This window comes from Paroedura picta, chromosome 10, assembly GCF_049243985.1.
Source record: "Paroedura picta isolate Pp20150507F chromosome 10, Ppicta_v3.0, whole genome shotgun sequence".
Taxonomy (NCBI): domain Eukaryota; kingdom Metazoa; phylum Chordata; class Lepidosauria; order Squamata; family Gekkonidae; genus Paroedura; species Paroedura picta.
Window position 1 is genome coordinate 77,768,852 of NC_135378.1, and position 24,807 is coordinate 77,793,658.

The 24,807-nt window shown below is 46.7% G+C and overlaps 1 protein-coding gene and 1 long non-coding RNA gene across 7 annotated transcripts in view; one reads left to right on the forward strand and one right to left on the reverse strand.

Annotated features, from left to right (window-relative positions):
- MAPK10 (mitogen-activated protein kinase 10) overlaps nt 1-24,807 on the forward strand; it is a 216,222-nt gene that overhangs the window by 180,838 nt on the left and 10,577 nt on the right. For all 6 annotated transcript variants that reach the window (XM_077300996.1, XM_077301000.1, XM_077300999.1 and 3 more), the window contains 3 exons: nt 7,457-7,581; nt 19,549-19,612; nt 20,103-20,180. In XM_077300996.1, coding sequence (XP_077157111.1) covers nt 7,457-7,581; nt 19,549-19,612; nt 20,103-20,180 — 267 coding nt within the window. The remainder of the gene's footprint in view (nt 1-7,456; nt 7,582-19,548; nt 19,613-20,102; nt 20,181-24,807) is intronic.
- On the reverse strand, nt 700-24,254 carry LOC143819389 (uncharacterized). Its single transcript, XR_013224946.1, has 3 exons — nt 24,147-24,254; nt 8,319-8,444; nt 700-912 (listed from the first exon to the last, which is right to left on the reverse strand). It is a non-coding gene; the product is annotated as an uncharacterized LOC143819389 (long non-coding RNA).

The window sequence follows — 24,807 nt, forward strand, 5'->3', positions numbered from 1 at the left end:
TAAGATATCTAAGGGAGCTTTGACTCTCTCAAACTCACACACCAAAACTCTTGTTGGTCTCTTAAGGTTCTACCGGACTTGAAACTAGCTTTTCCACAACAATCTACCAGTCGGTCATTTTTGTCTAACATATATTTGGCACTTGATTAGTCAAGGCTATAAGCAGAAAGCACATACGTCAGTGTGTTTTTCCCTGATGTAACATGGCCACCGTTGGTTGTATGAAAATGACTAGGGCTGAACCACTGGGACCAGTATCCTGTTTCACCCCACGGCCAACCAGTTGCTTCGGAGGGCCAACAAACAGGACAGAGGGAAAGGCCTTCCCTTGCTCCAAGCTCTGAGTTTGAGAGGTTTACTCTCTCTGGTTATGAACATTCTGGTTCCTGACCACATCATTCTCTCTCACTTTCAGAAGTCCCCTAGCATGTCTTCTCCCCCAGAGGATCCAATTTGTACACTGCATCCACCGAAGGGCTGTTTGTGCCCAGGGCTATGCATAGGAGAGAGGCTGGAGCTCCTCGGGTCATCTTCTTGCTTGAAACAAAGATATTTCAGAGCAACTATAGTCTCGCCAAACACTATAGTTCCTCTCTCTCTCTCTCTCTCTCTCTCTCTCACACACACACACACACACACACACACAAATATGCACACACAAGCATAAATAAACCTCGCTAGAAATAATTAAATTGTGCATGCCACTAGTAAAAATGACTCTGGATTCCTTATGTGCCAGCAGGGAAGCAATATGCCACACTGAGACACACGAACACTCAAGGTTTCGTACCGACAGCCAAGGGCTTACGCGGTGCTTGCTGCGATGTTGCCATCTTGTGAAAGCTCAGGAAAGCAAGCTGTTGTCAGGCATAAGTGGGCCCACGATTAACATCAACTCAACAGTGTCCTTTCCTAGAACAAAATGATAAATGTGTGGTTCATATAGGACAGGTTTCCAGTCGCAGCTCTGCGGCCTTCTCCACCCTCGCGGAGCTGCTTCGGTTTCACGCGCATGGATTCCCCAAGGTTGCTTGCCACAGCAATGCGTAATGTTTTTTAATCTGCTGTAATTTGCATGTCGTTACCCAGAATGCCTTTCCCGACGTACAACGAGGCTGTTTGCCTGCACTCCGGGGAGCGATTGAAGGTCTGGCCAAATGACTTTTGATACGTTGAGCTCTTGCTATAATCCCCGCACACACATGCACACTGAACGCCTCCCCCCCCCCCCCGATGAAACAAAATAATGGACCTGGAATGGATTTGAGACAGATGCAGGGAGAAAGATAATTAAGGTGGTCATTCGCTTACTGGCTCCAGGATCAAAGTGATATGTTTGGGGGCTTTTCTTGCATACGTACAAACAAACACACCCGTCATCAGATTCCGATGTGCTGTTCTAGTTACTAAAAATTCCTTTCAACAATATGGTCTCAAACCCAATAAGGATGTTTCTCTTTTTTTCTACTCAGGTTTTTTTTATTTTGATAAAGATAGAAATATAGGATGCAATACGAGTTATTAATACAAAGAACAATAAATAAAATATAATCATCATTTGAAAATATACGACCCCACATTAACTACACAGTGATATAAACTTTTGCCCAAAACTGAGTCTAAGAGCCATCTACATTTCCACTACATTTTTTAAAAAAGGCCTATTTAGATATACAAAAGAAAAGTTGTTAATAATCAACCTACTTGAGAGATCGTAGACCTCACGTTAACTGCTTGATACAATCTAAGAGCTGTCCTGACAGATATTTCTAGGTTTAAGTTAGATGCTTAACATTAAACATTTCTTGTAGAACAGTATGAGTCTTGGCCCTGTATCAATACCCTAATGAAGGGAAAAGAAAGTAGGGCTTTGCCTTAAAAATGTACAAAAAAAAATTATCCAATAAGGATATTTCTGACATCCTGAAAACCAGGTTTGCATCCCTCTGTATCAGAAGGTGATGTTTTGGCAGTTCGTTGTCCCCCATAGAAACTATTACAGACCTCGGCTCAGTTCTCCAGCTACAGAAATCATACCTGCACAAAACATCATCTGTTTGAGGCACAAACAAAGAGCAAAAGCTGGGAACAGGGAGAACCTGGAGACGAACTCTCGGCACCTTAAGAATAACGCACATATGCGGGGAGTGACTTTCTTGGATAAAAGGCATTCAACAAAGCAGTCTGGAGCCCACCAAAGCTTCTGCCATAATACGTCTGTTTGTTTTTATGCCGCCACAAGACATTCTCTCTTCTTGTCATAACAGATGGACTACGCCACTCCCTGGATAATTGGCAAAGCCATTTGTTCTTCAGTTGCTGTTAGGGAAACAAATACAATAAAAGCAATTACAAAAGCATAACAACGTAAGAGGAACCCTGCTGGATCACACCAATGATCCACATAGTCCAGCATCCTGTCACACACAATGACCAATGGTTATGTGTTGAGGTAGAGATGAAACCAGGAGGTGGTATTTATATTATGGCATGCTCTGAAAGAATACATACAAGTATATGCGCTCTACTTTCTTGTAGAAGGCGACTGTAAGCCGCTTTGAGCCTCTTTTGGGTAGGGAAAAGTGGCATATATGAACCAACTCTTCTTCTTCTTCTTCTTCTTTTTATTACCTCATATGGTCATTCTGCGAATTTTCCCTCCTCCCATTTCTGGTTGTGGAGTCTCCTGTTTCTTTCATGACATGCATGCATTATATGCTATCTATTTTCAGGCGACATAAAAAAATAACTTTGGAAAAAATTGTTAATTCTAATGAGGGAAATTTGTCATGAGAAAATGGCTCATAGACGTAAAACTCGAACAAGAGTAAAGTGATATTGAAATGAGAATCTTCACGTTGTAGGGATGGAACATTGAATAGCATGCCTCTTCCTATTGCCCTTGGAATACAGGACAACAGCTCTAGATATCTTTTCCCACACATGTTTCTATTTTTATTTATTTCATTTATATTTATTTATTCTTGGATTTACATCCCACCTCTCACGACTTTTGTCGCCTCGAGATGGCTAACAATTCAAACCATAGATAACTATTACCCTATAAAAACACCCATTAAAACAGTAACAATACTTATAACATATAACAACCCACAAGACGGCGGAAGCAACTATCCCAACTCAATCTACAGAGTCCAGCCGAACAATTCAGCACTAGTTATTGTATTACAAGCGATGCCCATCTGGAAAACCCACCATGAATGAAGAATTAGTTGAGTTTTTCAGATCTCAAATAAGAATCCTTTGTGTCATCAATTAAGAATAAACACTAGGCATGTAGATATTTAAAATGACAACAACGTAATATTTTGGGAGCCAAATTGGTTTGGCTGTGAGAAACGATAGAACCGGATGCCCACCTACATTTGATGCACGTGCTAGTTTCCACTAGCAGTTGCAGGAAACCTGATTTTGCATCAGAAGAGGGCTGTTTCCCCCGTGTGTGTGCTTCCAGCGAGGGATTAATCAAGCTCCTTCTGCCAGAATGGCCCTATTGGCCAGATTCCATGTTTTTATTTGAGACTCCCCCAGGTTTGCCGATTCTCCGGGGCTATGAATAGCAAAGCCCACTGAGGCATCCTTGCGTCTGTTCCCATTTAGACTCTGAATGGCTGTTATGGGGAAGAAGATGATTTACTGCAAACAGAGCGGATTTGGGCTAGGGAGACCACGGTAATCCACCGTAGGCTTTCTGACGCAGATATTATTGTGCTGGGAACAGCGGACCTATGATTGCCACCAAAACAGGGATCGATCTGGATGACTTTTTTATCCTCCTAGACAATCTGAAGACGAGCCGTATTAAGACCTTAGAAACAGCTATGTTGGACGCTGTTGAAATCTTTAAATGAGAAATTATCCTATAGATCAGGGAGGCATTTCTTCCCCTTGCAGATTACGTTTGGATTCGGTCTCCTTTTATCTGAGAATTCCACGGCATTCTCTGTTTCACTTTTTGGCTCTAACAAATACCTGCCTTGGCTCTAACAGATACCATTTTAAAATCCCGTAGAAAACTCATAAATATGTTAATTGGGCTGGGATTTCTGCTAATCCTGAACAGTCGAGAAGTTGGGTGTTTCAAAAGGAATGGAAATGTTTCCAGTCATATAAGGGAATTGCTTTTTCTCTTTGTTTATGCTAGAGGTTTGTGATGTTTTTAAGAATCCACAGCCATTGTCTTCAGATTCATTATGCAGCTTGTCAGGAGCAGGGCTAAATCTGATGGTTCCAATAGGCAGGGAAAGTGATTGTCCCATGTCCCCAGATATTTTTAAAACAAGATGGTTCCAAGTAAGGCAGTGGCAGGTAAAAAAAAAACAGCAGTGCCTCTTTGTTTGAACAAGAGTATGTGCTTCTAATGAGCCTCTTGTGGCGCAGAGTGGTAAGGCAGCGACATGCTGTCTGAAGCTGTCTGCCCATGAGGCTGGGAGTTCAATCCCAGCAGCCGGCTCAAGGTTGACTCAGCCTTCCATCCTTCCGAGGTCGGTAAAATGAGTACCCAGCTTGCTTCCGGGGGTAAACGGTAATGACTGGGGAAAGCACTGGCAAACCACCCCGTATTGAGTCTGCCATGAAAACGCTGGAGGGCGTCACCCCAAGGGTCAGACATGACTCGGTGCTTGCACAGGGGATACCTTTACCTTTACCTTTTTATGTGCTTCTAAGATGTGCAGAATGGACAGGACACCAATGCAGGGGTTTAAGGAGCATGTCAGATGGTCAGAATGATGAGGGCAGCAGCTGCTGAAGGTGGGGAGTTTGAACTGTGGTGTCAAAATCCCAAGAAGAAAGGCAAGTAGGCAAGACCAGATAGAACAGGAGTGGGAAGCAGCATTAATGCTGAGTGTATGTAGAGGAAGAGCTCTGTTTCTTGTTGTAAGAGGGAAAGCAACATGTCCTGGCTGGCTATTCCAATTATGGAGAGTAGGAGAGAAAGAAGAGGTTTATTTTTAAAAAATCCAGCCATAGCTTTTCACTTGTTCTGCTGGGTGCATGTTGACGTTGTTGCCGGACGTGAAAAGTGTATGAGGAACAGAAAGCTGGTGGGGGTGTCAGAAGTTCATTTTGGACGTGGCATATTGAGCTTGTGCTTGTGATGAGGCATCACACAGACGTGTCAGACAAGCAACGGAAGGTGCAGGAAGGAGTGGAGGGCAAAAATAGATTCGGTGTTTCCAGCACACAACAAGTTCTGAGAACCAGAGGGTTTGATGAGGTCACCCAGGGTCAATGTATACGGAGAGAAAATAAGAGGGCCAAGGTCAGGTGGTGGAGGGACCCTAACAGACAGAGGAAAATAGAGAGAGTACTTTCCTGCGAAAACATATTGTATGAAACAATGAGAAGTAGCCATGAAAATGCAGGATACAAAGTGAAGCAGAAGACCACAATCTGCTGTAGAAGATAAGTCAAGAAGAATGTGGACAGGACTCTTCGTATTTTGCCGTGAAGAGCTTCTCAGTTGTTTTGGGAAGGGCAGTTTCGGTGGAAAACAAGAGGGCAGAAACCAGATTGTAGAGTGGGACTTGGAGGAAGAGGAGACGGCAGACTCCAGCTAGGAAGTAAATAGTAGAAAAGAAACGTGGTGGTCAGTGGAGTGAGAGGATGGATCGAGTGACCATGTTTTGAGAATGGACGCAGAGGAACGGTAAGAGGTGAAAGATTATGTGGTGGAGAGACACGATGGTGAATTTGTCCAGTGGGACTGGAAGGAAAAAGGAAGTGATCGAAGGCAGGGTGAGAAGTGGAGACAGAGATCTGAGCAAGGTGGTTCAGCTTTCCAGTGAATAATGAAGCCAAGTATTGAGGGCAAGGAGAGTCCAAGGCAGGGTGCTCCCTTCCTGGCTAGCCCTGGCTAGCCTGATCTTAGCAAATCTCAGAAGCTGAACAGGGTCATTCCTGATCAAACCTTGGATGGGAGATCACTAAGGAAGTCTTAGGTTGCTATGCAGAGGCAGGGATGGCAAACCACCTCTGAACAACATCTCTTGCCTTGAGAACTCTACGAGGTCACTAGAAGTCGTTTATGACTTGACAGCAAAAAAGGGGGGGCACGATGCAGAGGAAGCATTTGAGATGGTGAGGCAGCAGGTGCAGATCTTAGCATCTCAAGGACAGAGAAGAGGCACTGAGGATTCATACAGCTGGTGCACTGCTTGCTCAGTTAGATGGCAGGTGAGGTGGAATGCTTTATCATATGGCAGGTGTGTAATATAAGGAGATCTTAAGATAGTCTGGCAGCCAGGCAAGAGGTGACTTGCCATTGCCTGGCCCCCGTCATGACCCCCAAGTGTCCCTTGGAGGTTGCCCTTCTGAGTGCTGACCCTGTTTAGCTTCTGAGATCTGATGGGATTGAGTTTTGCATGGCTGGATGGTAGATGAGAAGGGGCAGAGGATGAGTTTATAAAGTTTACTTGTGTAAGAGCAGGTCGGGAGGTGTGGAACACAGGGAGATCATTAGGGCTAGGTAGGAGAAGGGGCAAATGGTTCGCTGGAGGAAAGCTGGGAGTTAAGGATGGGGATGGATTGAAGCCAAAACTGCAGAAGCTAAGGAGTAAGCAGGAGAGAAGGGCCAGCTCCGCCAAGAGAGACACTGAATCAAACCGTGGGTGGTCACAAGAGATGCAGGTGAAACAAATTGAAGGTAAACTGTGGGAACCGCTGCAGGAAATGAGAAGATAATCAGACAGAGGCTGTTCCAGAGTAGAGAGGTCAGAGACAGAGCAATTCTTGGCGGAGATAAGACTGGGAAAAGGGCCTGAGGCAGTACAGGTCAGAGTCCATCCCAAAGCGGACATCCAGGCAGGTCATGGAAGGGAACAACTGAGCTGGAAGGCTGGAAGGCTTACTAAAATGAATGCTTAAACGGCCAAGGGTCAGGATGCGGGGTGTTGTCAAAGAGGCAGAAGGTGAGCTGGATAGTGAAGCATCACCCAGATGCCAAGAATGAACCTGGGAGGATGACTGTAACACAGAATCACAGAGGGAAGTTGAGTCAGACAGAATGTCTGTCAAAAGTGGAGATGCAATATGAAGAGGACTGAGGACGTCATCCCTCTCCTTTGCATCCTAGGACTGTCATATGCATGGCAGCCAAAAGAACTCACAACAGGAGCCTGAGACCAGGGGAAGCCTGGGGGTGTATCATGGGGGTGGTGCTTTTACATCATCAGTTGCATGCGCATAATAACAAGACACTTCTGGGACTTCCAGCTGCGGAAGGAGTTATTGAGTTCTTAGCTTCTTGCCGCCCACCATTTAAACTTCATGTTTAAAATAATAACAATTTAGCATTGCGACATCTCACGAACGTACCTTGCCTACGCTTAATAAGTGTGAAGTGGACCACTTGCCAGCCAGTGCTTCCCTGGTCACTGCTTCTGTGAATCTTCATGTCTTGACACATTCCTCTCTTTTGGTTTCATTGCTCCAGCTAGCCAAGCCAGGGATCTTTTGTCAAAGATGCTAGTGATTGACCCAGCCAAGCGGATATCAGTGGACGAAGCCTTACAGCATCCATACATCAACGTTTGGTATGACCCAGCAGAAGTGGAGGCGGTAAGTAAGAAACCCACTTGCACCTTCAACTTCTTTATTTCTTCTAAGGCATATGAATCCATTTTCCTCTGCTGCTCAGGCCGATGGTAGAAGAAATATAATTTTTAAAAATGGTGTCCAGAAGTGACATCATGCCTCTCTAGGAATTGGCTGTTTTCTTGTGACTCTCTAGACAGAACTGACCTCATTTCTGGGTTTTCTGGAAGTGACATCATGCTGATGTCCCACCTCCTGGACTCCTCCCGCTTGCTCAACTGGGCCTAATGCTTAATCTCTTTAAAATGCACAGAAACAGTGACTGGAAAAGAGGATTCAGAAGCAAACCTCTGCATTACTAAAAGGGACAGGCAGTAAACAATACATGCTTGCCTTCTTCACGCGGTTTGTGTCTTTCTCATTCGTTGGCCTGCATTAAGCTGCTCTCTGCTGAATCAGACGGGATCAAGGCCTTTCATGTCTACTCTGACCATCCACCTCTCCTGGGTCTCTGGTCGGGGTCTTTCACATCACCTGCTTCCTGATCCTTTTTACCTGGAGATGCCAGGGACTGAACTTGGGCTTTTGTGTGCGCAAAACAGGTTCTCTTTTGCTGAGCTTCCCCATCTCATCGCTTTCACGAGCGACATTTTGAACACACACGCGTCCATTTGATTCGTGCTTATCGAAATTTCCCGGTGCGCAGGTGGTAACATCACCAGGAAATGGATAATTGAGCACCTCCATAGCAGGCTTCTTACCTGGAGGAGGTGAAAGCTTCTCTCCAGCCTCAAGCTGGTTTTCGGATCATGCCGGCCGAAAGGAGAGAGAACGGTCCGTCTTCCATAGGACTCTTCCTCAAGCATCATTAACTCCATGCTTTCCCTCTGGGGAGAAAGGTCAGGTATTACTGTGCAGTTATGGGAAGGGCAACCAATCCCAGCCTGCCTCCTAAGGCGCCTTAGCTTCTCATAATCCTTCCCAATGTCAGTGTTGCCGTGGGAATAAATCCATTAGTGATTTTATGAGGTGCTCGGTTACCATGGTGACACGGTACCCTACGGAGAGGGGATGCAGCCTGCAGGCCCGTCTCTTTCCCTGCTTTGGCAAGGCCCAAGATCAGTGGATGTCACATATCACAGCTGGTGGCTGGCTGCCGACCTGGCTCCCCAGCCTGTGAGGTTAATGTGTCATTACCAAAGTCTGCAGGTTGGTTTTTGTTGTAAAAACAACATAAGTCAGTTCTTTCATTGTTTCCTTTCCAGCACCCAGTCCCCCACACGTGCCCATGAGTCCTTTTCCCCTCTGGAAAGCTTTCTTCCACCCATGTTTGGTTACCTGCATCACCTGCACACCTTTCCCCCAGGCCTTCTATACAGATGCTCAACCCCTTTGCCACATCCTAATCCCAGCCGTAATAAATGCACAGATAGTAGAGGCTGCACATAAGCAAGGCTGTTAACCATAGGACATTTGGGAGGTTGTTAGTTATAGGGTTGCCAACCTCCAGGTGGGGCCGGAAATCTACTGGTATTACTGTTGCTCTCCAGGTGACACAGATCAATATCCCCAAATGTCTGCTTTGGAGTGGGGACTTACTAGAGTCCCTCCCGAAACCCCACCTTCTCCAGGTTCCACCTCCAAAATTTCCAGATATCTACCAACACAAAGCTGGCAGCACAGTCATGACTGTAAGTCCGAAGCAGTTTGATATACACAACACACACACACACGTACACACAGCAATACATAGGGTAGCTGACCACTGTTGGGGCCTGGAGGTCTCATGAAATTAGAGAAATGGCTACTTTGGAGGGGGGACTATATGACATTATACCCGGCTGAGGTCTCTTCCCTCCTCAAACCCTGAGGCCCGCCCTCCCTCCCTCCTCCTCCTCCTCTTTCTTTCTTTCTTTCTTTCTTTCTTTCTTTCTTTCTTTCTTTCTTTCTTTCTTTCTTTCTTTCTTTCTTTCTTTCTTTCTTTCTTTCTTTCTTTCTTTCTTTCTTTCTTTCTTTCTTTCTTTCTTTTTCTCTCCCTCCCTCCCTCCCCTCCTCCCTCTTTGTTCTTTTGAATCCATTGTGAATCTAAGCAGCTATTATCTATCATCTGAATTATCGGTTATTCTTTGGATGGGAGTCCAGGATCGCTATGCAGAGGCAAGGGACCACCTCTGGTTCCAACCACCTCTGCTCGTCTCTGGCCTTGAGAACCCCAGGAGGGGCTGCTATAAGTGGGTGGCATCTTGGCAGCACTGCCTATCACCTAGAGCAGGGGTAGTCAAACTGCGGCCCTCCAGATGTCCATGGACTACAATTCCCAGAAGCCCCTGCCAGCATTCACTGGCAGGGGCTTCTGGGAATTGTAGTCCATGGACATCTGGAGGGCCGCAGTTTGACTACCCCTGACCTAGAGGATGAGCGATGCTGGGTGCCCCTATCAGATCTCCTTGACCCCGGCCAGCACTGCAGCCTGAAGTTTCCTCCGTTGCAATGTGGGACAGAAAGCAAAGGCAAGCTTTGCAAGTAGAGTTGCGCATGAGTCATCACGCAGCCTTTCATGGGTGAAGCGCACCCATGCTCTTTCCTTTTCATTTTGTGGTAGACAAACCGAGCTGCCTCTTCAGCTTTTGATTGTTAGAACTATACGTCTTACCGGTGCAAAAAAAAGCTGGCTTTTTACGAAACAAATCAGTGAAAGGCAGATGTTTGATAAAGCAAACGCTTGAAGCAAACACAAGTACCTCCTCCCCCGCCCCTTGCCCCTGCAAGTGAATTAGATTCTGTTTATAGTGTCATCAATGATGTATGCAGGTGGAGGAAGAACCAGCCCAGATTCTGAAGCATTATAGAGCAATTATTCTCAGCTCTCTCTTCCCAACTGGTCGGATTAGTCATCCAAGGACGGTCATTCAGCCTGGTAGGGCTTCTCTTTGTAGCATTTGTGAGCTGGGCTAACTCTTACGTATTACTTGCACCTGCACAGACTGGCTACCCATCTGTTCTCTTCTTTTGAGAAGGCCATCTCCTGTAGTTTGTACCTGCTTCCAGTTCTAACCACCACCACCCTTCCCAGCTTTCTCATATTCTTATCTCTAAATTGATGCTGGTTACAGCTATAATCCATTAGGATCTGCTCCCTGCAGGTCTCTTCCAGCACTCCCAGCTGCATTGACTCCGGATTGGAGACTAAATCAGGTTCAAGGTATTAAAAGCCCTAAATTGTCTTCTTCCCAGCCCATGCTACCCAGAACCAACAATTAAAACCTTTCTCATGGGGTGTGGTATCCATACATCTTTCCCAGTAATTGGTAGGTGGAGGGGGAAAAAGAGGGGGGAAGGGCAGTCTCTGATTTGAACAAAGGGGAATCAAAATGGACCACTTAAGCATTGAGAGCCAGCATGTTATAGGTCAGGGGTAGTCAAACTGCGGCCCTCCAGATGTCCATGGACTAAAATTCCCATGAGCCCCTGCCAGCGAACCCTGGTATAGTGGTTAAAGAGTGGTAGACTAATCTGGAGAACCTGGTTTGATTTCCCCACTCCTCATGCAGCCAGCTGGGTGACCATGGGCTAGAACTGTTCTTGCAGGGCAGTTCTCTTAGAGCTTTTTTGGCCCCACCTACCTCACATTTTGTGAGGGTGCCTGTTTTAGGTAGAGGGTGCCTGTTGTGGGGAGAGGAAGGGAAGGGAAAGGTGTTTGTAAGCCTTCAGAAGAGTTGGTTTCTCTACTCAAAGGAGTCTCAAAGCGGCTTACAGTCACCTTCCCTTTCCTCTCCCTACAACAGACACCCTGTGAGGTAGGTGAGGCTGAGAGAGCCCTGATATTCCTTTTTGGCCAGACCAGCTTTATCAGTGCTGTGGCGAGCCCAAGGTCACCCAGCTGGCTGCATGTGGGGGAGAAGCAGGGAATCAAACCCAGCTTGCCAGATTGGAAGCCCGCACTCCTAACCACTACACCAACCTGGCAGCCAAAAGCAAGTTATAAAAAGCCAGCTCTTCTTCTAGTGAGGAATACAGAGCATTAAAAAAAAAAACGGCTCGACATATCTCGAAAATGCTAACGGTTTCTGTGTCAAGCACTTAACCTAAAAGTAACGACCTGCGCGTCTCCCTGGGATTTATGGCATGAGAAGCACGTGAAGAAAGCTAGATGGCGTCCCGCACGAAATGCAGAATGTCGAGCTGGTTATTATTTTATGTCTATTAAAACGTTTACGATCTTTTCACAGGCTGCAGGGGAACAGTAAAATGATGATGTCTCGCTCAAATGGCAGGGAGCGTAGGGGGAATGGGAAATGGCAGAGGGACGCAAGAGCCCTCTCTCCCAATGACAGGCTTAAAAAGAGAAGATGCCACAGTGTCCTTTCTTTAAATGCCAGGCCATGACCTATTGCTGTGTTGCTAACTAGAGGGAAACATATGTTATTACTTGGAAGACGTGCTGTTGGTTCCCAAGGGATGAAGGACAAGCCACAGCCTGGTTGGACTTGGTACAAAACCACCTCTTTGACCTCCAAGAGACCTCCACCTTTGTAAACAATGGTACTATTGTGTTTTTTGCATAGGCGTAGCCTGGCTTTCCGTTTCTTCTGAGGGTTTGTGTGTCGTAGGACTGTCCTCTTTACCCCTTGGCCTAGGATTTAATTTATTTTAAATATATTTTTAATTAGTTAAACATTCATTGGGTGATAGGACCGTATATGGTCCATATGGTCCTATTGACCCGCCCCCCCCCCTTCTCAAAGTGGCCAAGTGATGGGCTTGGAGGAGGTAGAAAGGGGAGGGGCCCCAGGTAGGAATCCTTCCCCAACATATTCTGCATAATTGTGCTACTTCTGGGGTTTCTCGAAGCCTGAAGAATGTAAAAGGAGTTTCTCAATGGTTAAAAGGTTGAAGAAGGCTGGTGTAGATGAAACAGTACTGGAATGATCTTCTGTCCTTGGGTGTTGTTTATATTCCATGCCTTCTTTCGAGGATGTTCCCTAAGTGGCTGTGAAACAGAGAATATTTGCCTGTATTCAGACAAGGGACCACATGGGCAGAGTTTTGTTCTTGGACCAGCGGGTTACATTCTCTGCTCAACTCTGACCCTTGTGGAGGGACCCTGACCCAGTCCCTCTTGACCAGGGGTAGTCAAACTGCGGTCTTCCAGATGTCCATGGACCACAATTCCCAGAAGCCCCTGCCAGCGAATGCTGGCAGGGGCTTCTGGGAATTGTGGTCCATGGACATCTGGAGGGCCGCAGTTTGACTACCCCTGCTCTTGACCGACCTCGCTGAGTTATTGTGAGGAATAAGATATTGTGAGGGAAAGGAAAATGCTACCTTTTGGAGGAGGAAAGATACAAATGAGATAAACATTTGTGAATCTTGCAGGCCTGATCGATCTTCCTTCCAGCGGTGCTTCCCCAGTGTCTTCTGCTCGGCATGCTAAACTTTGACTTTCAAAGACGCTTTGCTGGCATGTTCCAGTGTAGTTCCTGGTTTTTATCAGCTTGACTGATTATTTCTTCTGGGATATCTCGGTATACGCGACAGGCATGGACAGAAGAGGTCAAAGCTAGGTCATTGGTTTGTCAGCCTCTGGGCCACCCATAGCTGTGTCAGTCAGTTAGCATTTGGTCTCACTCCACTCTTTTTTACATTCAGTACTACTGCAGTCCAGGAAAGCTATTTCGAATGGTCTGTTTGCATTGATCTGTAAAACTATAGGTTCATTTGCCACCGTATGCATGCCCAGCCATGATTTTTTAATTTATTTGTCAGCATTGACAGTCAGTCATAAGAGCCTCTTGTGGCGCAGGGTGGTAAGGCAGCTGACATGCTGTCTGAAGCTCTGCCCATGAGCCTGGGAGTTCGATCTCAGCAACTGGCTCAAGGTTGACTCAGCCTTCCATCCTTCCGAGGTCAGTAAAATGAGTACCCAGCCTGCTGGGGGGTAAATGGTAATGACTGGGGAAGGCACTGGCAAACCACCCCGTATTGAGTCTGCCATGAAAACGCTAGAGGGCGTCACCCCAGGGGTCAGACATGACTCGGTGCTTGCACAGGAGATACCTTTACCTTTACAGTCAGTCATATTTCTTTCATTGAGCCAAAAGCTATTAAAAGTTAAAAAAATGCATAAACATGTAATAATAAATAGAATAATTTCCCTTCACGTGCAAAATTTATAGTTAAATAAGAACAAATCGTTAAATAATACCATTGAAATTTGTTGTTGTTAGGGTCCAGTAGGTCATTAACAACTGGTGCTGACTTTACATGCAAAAATGTCTGCAGTCATTTCTCTTAAGTTTCTGTAAGTTCAATCCACTTACGTCTCTGATTCTATCCATCCATCTTGTTCTTTGTCTACTTCTTCTTCTGCTTCAGTCTCACAGAGTATAATTGTTTTTTTTTTCTTTCTCATCCAGGTTAAAATACATCACATCACACTGATCATTCAGACAATTATCTATCCAGATTCAAATTTAACTAATATCTATAGACCCTGAAAGCGATAAAACGTTATAAAGAGCCAAAAAGTCTGTTTTCGGAAGAAGTAAATTTTGCCCTAATTTTCATAGCTGTCAAGGCAGATAGTAACATGTTGTAAGTGACAGAGGGGTTACTATCAGGAAGCAAGAAAACCAATTTGTCCAGATCAGATAAATTATGGCCCCTTAGGAGCTTGTCCACAAATGTGGACCTTGGATCTGAATATAAAGGACATTAGCATTCTGTCTCACTCTAATCTTCTTTAATTCAATAGTATTGCAGTCTGGGGAAGATATTTTGAATAGACTGCAGAAACTCACATATTTTCCAGGTCTGAAGCCACTTGCTGCTCTTTGCAATGCCTCTCTGTCTGTACAAAGTTATTAAGGAAACTGGGGCATGTGCCTGATTGCTGGAACTGAAATACACTGCGGGAAATCCCCCCCCCCCATGAAAACATTTAAGGGTAGCCTTAGACATCTCTGCATCTGAAGCAAATGTTCAGAACGATCTCCCCTCCCATCTCCTGTAGTTTAGAATCTGTAAAACGACGTAGGAGGTGGAGAACTAAAATCAGGAAAATGACCCTGCTTCTATAATTTACTACCAGAGACAACTGCTTTGTGATTGTTTATTGTTAAGAGTCCTGTGCAGATCAATGATCAGTATGTGTATGGGGGGTGGATGGGCTGTGGCTTGGTGATAGAACATCTGGTTGGCATGCAGAAGGTCCAGGTTCAATCTCCAGCATCTCCAGCTTAAAAAGAGCCAAGGAGTGGGTGATGGGAAAGACCTTCTCTGCCTGAGATCCTGGAGTGTCGTGGCCGGGGTTAGTAGACAATGCGGTCATTGATGGACCCAAGTTCTGATTCAGTACAAGACAGCGTCCTTTGTGTTCCCTGAGACCAGGTTGAACCTCAACAAGTTCTTCTGGCCTTCGTAGAGGCGTCTAAGGATTAGGTGTCAACGTGTAAGTCCTTGGAATGATTGATGCTTTTCATAGATCATATGGATAGAATCTGACCTATTTGTAAGTAGGGCACTGTATATAAAGGGGAAGTGGGACAGAGTGCACCAGCATGCTGCTTGAACATGCTGGTCCTGCTCCAGCCTATTTGCCCAAGCCTGGGGGGTGATACCTACACATGCAACCCTACATGTCTAAGCCCTGTCTCTTAATCAGAAGTACTTTCTTCCTAGTTGTGCCTCCCTGATTAAAATCCATCTATGTTCAAGTGCTGTGTTCACATATCGAGAACACAAGTAGACTGTGGTGGAGCTAACAGCAGGCTCCCTTCTGTTCCCTTCCTGTGTAAATTATCACCATACATCAGTAGTGTGCACGCACATGGCTACAGACCCTGCACATGTACAGTTTTGTGGGTTGCATGGGCCTTGTGGACAGATCAAATAAATGTGTGGTTGTCAGGGCTGAGAGCAGTAAATATGAGACTGACCTTGCTCTCACACAACCATCCTTTGGCAGAGAGTGGTCTTGAATTCATCACTCAACTCAGTGGTTTAAGCAAAAGGCCAAAGAACTTCCAGGAACCTGTATGAGAGGTTGTCAGGATGTCAGAGAAACATTTTAGGTGTTTCTTCAGGGATGGCACCATTTGTCCCCGAGTAGGTTCATCTGATGTATATGTCATTTTATTCCTCGCACCATTTGTCATTCCTCCCATTTCTTCCCTTTGCAGCTGATCAGTAGCATGATTACTATACAACAGCGGTACATTTGAGAAACAGGGAAACAATTTCCCCTTTTTAATCTTGAAAAACACAGCCATTGACATCAGTAACACTGATCTCTGTTGTCACTTTTCTGCATAACTCTATTGCAGGTATTAAGACACGGGCCGGTTTATATGGCCCACAGCATCATGTGGCAGAGCTTTTATCAGATGGTACCACCCCGTGTTGCAAATGGTTGGGTGTGTGGTTTGCATGTTCAAGAGCCCTTGGGTGGTAGGCCAGAGAAGATAACGGAGGCATACAACAGCTGGGTGGGGGTGGGGGTGTCTTTGGATCTGGGACTGTTCCCAGGGTCAGGTGAGGAGGCTGAGAACTTGGGTCCTAAGCTGTCAACCTCAACGCTCTCCTGGGGCTTTTAATCTCAGTACTGATGGGGAGGCACAGATAAATTGAAGCTGACTTGCAGTGAAGCCAACTGACCAAAGACGTTGGAACAGTATTCATTGGAAGGTCCGTCACACCACTCTGGAGCTTCATAACAGTTGCATATGGAGCTTCATGCCATGAATGTGGAGACACCAAATTAAAATGCATTACATTTATGAGCAATTGTATTGCAAAAGTACCCCGGATGCTTGTTTCCACCACAGCAGAATGATTAGTCTCAAAGTCTTCGATGTCTTAGAACTGTTGAGGAGAGCCAGGCAAACGTGAAGGAGATGCTTGAGTCTTGGGACTGTTTCCTTGGCAATGGTAACCATGGCTACCAGCATCTGTTTGCAGCCGTAAGGGGCAAGCAAGTTCAGATGGAGCCAGGTGCGTCCTTAAATATAGTGATTACAATTGCTTCCTGTGCATTTTCCCTTCCTACCTAGAAAGTGTTTGCTCAAGGCGATGAGCAGCAATTTGGTTAAAAGCTTTTCCAAGCACTGTCAGAAGAATATGTTGCAGCCTCCATAACCTGGACTAGCCTGAGCTTGTTAGAGCTAAGGAAGGGATCAACTGTGGTCAGTTTCTTGGATGGGAGACCACCAAGGAAGTCCAGGGTTGTTATGCAGAGGAAGGCAACTGTCCCCTGCTCATCTCTAGCCTGGACCATCCCATGAGGAATGAACTCCATGAGGACACGAGGAGTTGGTTGAAACCAGGCGGCATTTTATTAAGTAGACTGGGTACATGGCCACAGTACAGAGGTTAATTTACAGCTTGGAGGAGGTTGAGAGGGGACTTGATTGCTCTCTTTAGAGCCAGTTTGGTGTAGTGGTTAGGAGTGCGGACTTCTAATATGGCATGACAGGTTCGATTCTGCACTCCCCCACCTGCAGCCAGCTGGGTGACCTTGAGCTCGCCGTGGCACTGATAAAACTGTTCTGACTGAGCAGTGATATCAGCGCTCTCTCAGCCTCACCCACCCCACAGGGTGTCTGTTGTGGGGAGAGGAAAGGGAAGGCGACTGTAAGCCGCTTTGAGCCTCCTTCGGGTAGGGAAAAGCGGCATATAAGAACCAACTCTTCTTCTTCTTCTTCTTCTTCTTCTTCTTCTTCTTCTTCTTCTTCTTCTTCTTCTTCTTCTTCTTCTTCTTCTTCTTCTTCTTCTTTAAGTATCTGAAAGGTTGTCACTTAGAGGAGGGTGGAGAATGGTTCCTGTTGGCAGCAGAAGAGAGGGCCCACAGTAATGGGTTTAAACTATGTGTAGAATGGTCCTGGCTAGATATCAGGGGGAAAAATCACAGTCTGAGAAGTTCAGCAGTGGAACCAGCTGCCAAAGGAGACAATGAATTCCCGTCGTTGGTGGTCTTCAAGCAGTGACTGGACAGATACTTACCATGGGTGCTTTAGGCTGACCCTGCATTGAGCAAGGAGTTCCAACTCTATGATTCTATGGTACAAAAATCCAGATGCCATGTTTCTATGGACAAATATGGAGGGGGGAGGGGGGGCACATTTCCACTTCAGAGTTCCCGGCAGGGCACTCTCCTCAGGGAGCTCCCGGCAGCCGAGAGCAACCCAAGAAACCTAGTGGCACTGGGAGTGCTGCAGAGGACAATCCGTGTGAGTCAGTGCGCAATGCACACGAAAGCTCACACCTTGACTAAAACTTTGTTGGTCTTCAAGGTGCCCCTGGACGCCAACTTTGTTTGGCTGCTTCAGACCAGCACGGCTACCCACTTCTAGCTCTCGTCACTGGCTAAAATAACACTAAATAGCTGAGGTAGGAGGGCAAACGGGTCCCAGGATGGCAGTGCTGTTCCCTTGACTCTTTTTATAGCAGCACCACTGCCTCGAAAGGCAAAAAGAATTCAGGGGTAGTCAAACTGCGGCCCTCCAGATGTCCATGGACTACAATTCCCAGGAGCCCCCTGCCAGCGTTCGCTGGCAGGGGGCTCCTGGGAATTGTAGTCCATGGACATCTGGAGGGCCGCAGTTTGACTATCCCTGTGCAAAATTTTACTTCCTCGAATACTGTCAGATGCTTTCTCCTTTGCCCAAGCTGTTGTGCAGTGTCTCCAGCAGACGTGAAAACGGGGCGTTTCCCGTGAAAACAGCCGTGGCTGTTTTTTTTTTGCAAATCCTCCTTTGCAGCCTCCTGTCGCCTTATGGTGTTTTCCATTGTCTCACCTAGCGGCCAGGCCTCCCTGCTCCCTCAAAATCATGCCGAAACAACTCAAAGGCAGGTAGCGATGGAATTGCCAGTGGGGCCCACTTGAAGGAAGGAGGCCCCTACCAGGAGCCTGATGCCTGATGCCTGGCACATGAAGGTCTTTTATATGCAGCACCAAACATCAGCACATGGTGTCAAAGCTCCGTTCACAAATTTGAAGCTTCTTCTCCTCACCTCGGGGAAGGCATCTTCCTTCCGTGGCTACGTGGGAACCATTTCCCCACCTCGAAGTCCTGTGGAATATGAACCCCCCCCCAAAGGGATTCTGAGCCGGGTGCTAGGAGAAGTATTTGCCCCACTTGTGTTACATTATCTGTAGGCCATCCAAATACTAGCCAAGGCCAGCCCTGCCTACTTTCCGAGATGTGGTAAGTCTCAGCTTGCCTGTGCAGGTAAAGGTAAAGGTATCCCCTGTGCAAGCACCGAGTCATGTCTGACCCTTGGGGTGATGCCCTCCAGCGTTTTCATGGCAGACTCAATACGGGGTGGTTTGCCAGTGCCTTCCCCAGTCATTACTGTTTACCCCCCAGCAAGCAAGCTGGGTACTCATTTTACCGACCTCGGAAGGATGGAAGGCTGAGTCAACCTTGAGCCGGTTGCTGGGATCGAACTCCCAGCCTCATGGGCAAAGCTTTCAGACGGCTGCCTTACCACTCTGCGCCACAAGAGGCTCTGCCTGTGCAGGTAGGCTAGTCAAAATTCTTGTGGGCTGGAAACCGCTCAAGATTTCTACAGAATGGAGAGCCGCCATTTAAAAGAAAGCAGAGCCCAAAGTGTGAACAGAATTGATTTGGGGAAAAAATCCATGCAAATGGATTTGCACTTTGAGAAGGAGAAATTCTGTGTAGCCGTGACTTATGACCTTGAAAAGTCGGTAGCAGGTGAATAAATGCATTATGGGCCTGACTTGAATGACAACCCTTTTCCCTTCCAGTCACATCATACATTGCCTTGCCAGACTTCTATTCTTATGGGGGGGGGGGGAGTTGTTGCTTGCTCTTTCATTTCCTTGCTTGTTTTTTCAGGTTGTCTGGAGCTTGGGCCTGAACACATTGGTAAAAGAAAGTTCCCTTCCTCACTCTGTCACGATGTGAATACTCAATGCCCTGTAACCTGGCATTCTCTGCTTACCTCTCTCTGGTTTTTACTCAACAGCCACCTCCGCAGATATATGATAAGCAGCTGGATGAAAGAGAACACACAATCGAAGAGTGGAAAGGTAATCTCATTTTAAAAGACGTTTGCTCCGCCCCAGACTATGCTGGCCTCTGAGTCCCTGTTTTTTTGCCTGTTCTCTCTCTCTCTCTCTCTCTCTCTCTCTCTCTCTCTCTCTCTCTCTCTCTCTCACACACACACACTTGAATGACCATGTGCTGCCTGCATTTTAGCTTCACAAACCAAACCACAGCATGGTTACAATGCCATAGAGTTCACCCTTCAGAGCTCCCATGTTCTCCAGCAGAACTGAACTCTGTGAACTGGAAATCAGGTATAAAAGCAGGAGATCTTCTCACCACCAGCTTGAAACTGGCAGCCCTGCAATACAGATACACACGGGTAGGCAGTCTAGCAACTATCGTGAGCTTGTTTACAAAGCTGGTCTTGTCTTCAAATCACCCGCCCTTGTGTCTTTCCTGATGGCCGCAGAGGACATGGACGAATTAGCAGCTCTCCTGTCTGCATCTTACTGGTTCCCTTCTCTCTTTCAGAATTAATCTACAAGGAAGTAATGAATTCCGAAGAAAAGACGAAAAACGGCGTAGTAAAAGGACAGCCTTCTCCTTCAGGTACTCAATCCCAGTGAATAGCCCAGTTGTGCTCTGTCTGCAGGCTCCACTTGGCCAAGGCAGCGGCCCTCAGCAGAGACCTTGGTGGCTCCACATCCATCTGGAGCGGCAAACTGTTTAAAGCAATTTAGGGCATCTAGAAGAAGAAGAAGAGTTGGTTCGTATATGCCGCTTTTCTCTACCCAAAGGAGTCTCAAAGCGGCTTATAGTTGCCTTCCCTTTCCTCTCCCCACAACAGACACCCTGTGAGGCAGGTGAGCCTGAGAGAGCCCTGATATTACTGAAGAAGAAGAGTTGGTTCTTATATGCTGCTTTTCTCTACCCAAAGGAGTCTCAAAGTGGCTTACATTCTCCTTCCCTTTCTTCTTCCCACAGCAGACACCCCGTGAGGTGGGTGAGGCTGAGAGAGCCCTGAGATTACTGCTTGGACAGAACAGCTTTATCAGTGCTGTGACTAGCCCAAGGTCACCCAGCTGGCTGCATTTGGGGGAGGGCAGAATCGAACTTGGAATGCCAGATTAGAAGTCCGCACTCTTAACCGCTACACCAAACTGACTCTCATGAGACGTTATGCAGTCGTTGAATTCCAGCTTAAATCAAACACGCAGAGCACTTTCTCATGTGCGGAACGGCGTACTTTCAGTCCCTTTGCAAAGCACCTGAGCAATCACTGGCAAGTGGATTTTCCCATTCCTCACAGTGAAGTCCAACTTCAAAGTGCATTGGAAGTGGACTGAAGGTGCATTATTCAGTATGCGCGAAAGCGCCCTGCATTGCTGTGAGGCAGCCTTGCTTGGAAGGAGTATTGGTGAGAGTGTGAACATCACATGTTTAGTTTATTGCATGCATAGAGAGCACTGCAGGCACTCTGCAGCCAATCTTGTAGCTACAGTGAAATGATCCATGCAACCGCATGGCTTCTTCTGGCTGGGCACTCCCCTCTCTCCAGGGCAGATTTCATTCTGCTCTTCCATTGACAGCCCTAACTATGGCTAAAGGTTATATCTTGACTGGTGCATCACGCCAAATGCAACCCGCCACTTTGTGAGGTGGTAGGAAAGGCACATGGCAGGCCACAACATACAGGCAGTGTGCTGCATTCTGCTGGACGGATTCTAAATTGTACGGGTCTTGTTAACTCTTTTCAAGTGCCCATCTTTAACCAGAGTTTACTACCCACCTTTGAAAACACTGGTTAAGACAAGATCCTAAAAGGAGCTAACAATGGTTCAGTTGATGCTGCTAACCCATAGGGAGGAACTTGCTCTTGAGCGGGGAAGGAGAACATGATCTTCCATTCCTTTTATTCATGCACCGTGTCTAACCCACCCTTTCTGAGGATGAGAGGAGGGAAAAACATCTCCCCTGCAGTTAAATTGCACTTCCCTTCTCATGCAAACTAGTCTTTGGGTGTTTGATTTGCAAGAGAGGGGCCTTATTCAGTCTGCTTTTAATAAGCAGGACCTAAAGAGAGCTGAGTAAACTAGGAGATGCATGTTCAATCCCACAAAGGTTTCCATCTTCAGCTTTTAATGAATCAATATCAGCATTCTCTTCTGATGGACAAGCTGGTGGCAGGCCAATGGTGCACCCCCCTTTTTTTGCACATGACTCAGTGGCACATTTGTAGCTGTGCTTGATCTAATGCTTCCACGCCATTTTCACAGCCTCATTTTCCATGGCAGCCACATATCACCCATCCATGGCAGCTCAGAGTAGGCTTACCAGGTCGCCCACCATGATGGACAATCTCCTGCCCCTCCTCCACCACTCTTTGTTCTTGGTGGGGAGCAAAGGTGGGAAGTGACCTCATGCTGCTCATATCCCCCCCCCCCCTCCACTCTGGACAGTTTTAACCATAGAGATCAGGCAGATTTTAGAATGTTGTGATGTCACTTCTGTGTACAGCCTTTTGCAGTGTTGCTTTCTAACTCACCATTTTTGTTCCTGCTCGAGCAGGAACCATAGCCCTGTGGGAACCATAGCCCTGTGAGCCTCACTTTTCTGAGCCAGAGCAAAGCCAATGGCTGTGGGATTGGCTGGACACCCCAGGGCAAGCATATGAATGATGTGTGTGTGTGTGTGTGCGCGCAAAGGCAGGAAGATAACAGGGAACTGTATCACCCAGGGCAACAAGTTCATTCCTGGTCATAGAGGTACTAGACATGCTTTTCTGTTTCCCTTGAGTGGGAGGAATGAGGACATGCAGTCCAAACACTGCTCAGTCTCACTGCATGCCTTTGTGCTCACAGGTTGCATAATCAGGTCAAGTTTTATTTTGTCCAAAAGGGTTGCTTTTGCCAATTGCATTGGCTTTCCTGTCCTTTGAGGGTCAATGCAAACAGCAGGCAGGTTCCAGCCAACTTTTTTGCTCAGTCAATTTTTCCTCCTTATTGCTTTTGGCCATGGAGATCCTGTGACCCCCAAGCTCAGCCTTTTTGGAGTCAAAGGGAACCCCATCTCTCTTTTTATCAGGGAGGAATCTGGTTGGATTCAACCCAATACTTCAAGATCAAGATTAGGATTATGCACACACAAAATAAACTCATGCCATTTCGGAGTCGGCTGGAAACATTTCTGGTCAAATCTGAATAGCATGAATACGCTTTAATCTTTTTGCATTCGGCCGAATCCAAAAAGTTTTGGGGCTTTTTGTGCACATCCCGCCCCCTTCCCACATAACAGAGAGTGTCTCTGCTGCCTGAGAAGGGGGAGGGAGTGCCCACCAAACAGTTGATGATGACAAGTGGGCCGCTCCCTTTAAATCCTTCCCCAGCAAAGCTCCCTATGAAGGTAAGGTGAGCATTTAAAGGGAGCAATCAGTGTGCCGAACAGCTGATAATGACAGGCAGCCAGCTCGCTCCCTTTAAATCTCCCTAAAGGGAGCGGGTGGCATGCCTGTCATTATCAGCTGTTCAACATTCCCCCCCCCCCCCCGTCTTCTCAGGCACTGCCTGAGAAAGTGTGGGAAGCTGCATTTAAATGGGCCAAATTGTGGCTGAATTGCAATTCATCCACTGTCATTTGAACCGTTTGAATGCAGGGAATAGTGGATTGGCACGGATGAGCTGATAAAGTACCCAAATCCAAGGGTGGTCAACCTGTGGTCCTCCAGATGTTCATGGACTACATTTCCCACGAGCCCCTGCCAGCAAATGTATTCCATGAACATCTGGAGGACCACAGGTTGACCACCCCTGATCTAGTGGATCCCAGACTTTGCACACATCAAAATGGGCAGAGTGGCGCAAAGAGATTCCCATCTTACTGTGTCCTACCTCTAAAAATGCCAGCCACAGTTACTAGTGAAGCATCCGGGACTACAACTCCCAGGCCATGGCCACACTGCCTGGAAAACCCACAAGAGCTTGTTGACTCTGGCTGTAACAATTCCTAGGAGGGCAGGCAGTCTCCTTTCCTCTTCCCCACAATCAAGGGGTGAAACATCATCAAAATGATTCCACCGCTTAGCAAGAACACGATAAAGGACATCTCGCAGGATGTGCCAAACTGGGGTATGGTGTGTCAGGGGATTTACCCACTCCACGCACACACCCCTGCTTTCAACTGCGATAGAAGGGCCCTCCAACAGGTTCTTGGCAGGGTAGAAAGGGAGCAGTGGGATTTGAAAATCATGATTTAAGGGTGTATTTTGCCATTACCCGCTGCACGATCTTTCTTAATGATGTAGTGGATATGAGAATAAATCATTGCTCATAGTCAAATTTGTCATACACGGCAGCGTGCGTTCGTTGATTTATGTGCAAATGATAACGCGCCTCGCTTGTATGGAGAAATTAATTTGCAAGGCCTCATTAAGGGCAGGCTTTCACCTGAAGCAGTGCATCCTCCTTATTCATCGATCCCTTTTGTTGCTCCCCAATCCCACCCCCAGCAAACCCATTTTATTTACTCTGTTCTTTGGATCTAGCAGCATCGTTGTTCATTGTCCATGTCATTCCTTACCTTTCTGTTCCCTTTTCATTTTTAGTTCCTGACAATGGGATGCTTTTGCTGCTCTGTTATGAGGCTCGGAGGGAGGGGGCAACCCAAGCTGGTTTCCTGAAGCCATAATTTTTCCAGAATGCCCTCTATCTTAGCGAAACACGCTATCCGTCGAAAGCACAAGGGCACAGTGTAACCCTTGAACAGCCAAAGGAGGCAGCAGGCCAAAAGACCATTATAAATAGCCAGACAGAAATAGACACAGATTTCCAGTAGTTATCCAGGCCACTCAGTTGAGCCAAGTTGCCCCTTTGCTGGCTATAAGATAATATCATAGAGCCGGCAGCAGAATGCGTTTAATTATCATAGATGGCTGATGACAGTCACTGACGGGAGGTGCCCCAGGTGGGCGTGTCCACAGCTCTGCTTCCCAACCATATTCTGCATAATCGCACCACTTTTGGGGTTTCATGAAGCTCAGTGGTACAAAAGCTGAGAAAGGCTGATCTAAAGTATAAATGAATGAACATATATTGTGCTGTGCTTACGACTGACATGTGGGCCAATCACTGACAACAGCGAACCCCGGGGCAGCCGGTCGAGGGAGGGGCAAGCGATCTCCCTGTTTTCTCCTACGCCATCTCCCGCTTTCAGGTTGAATCACGTCGGTGTTCGTTTTCTT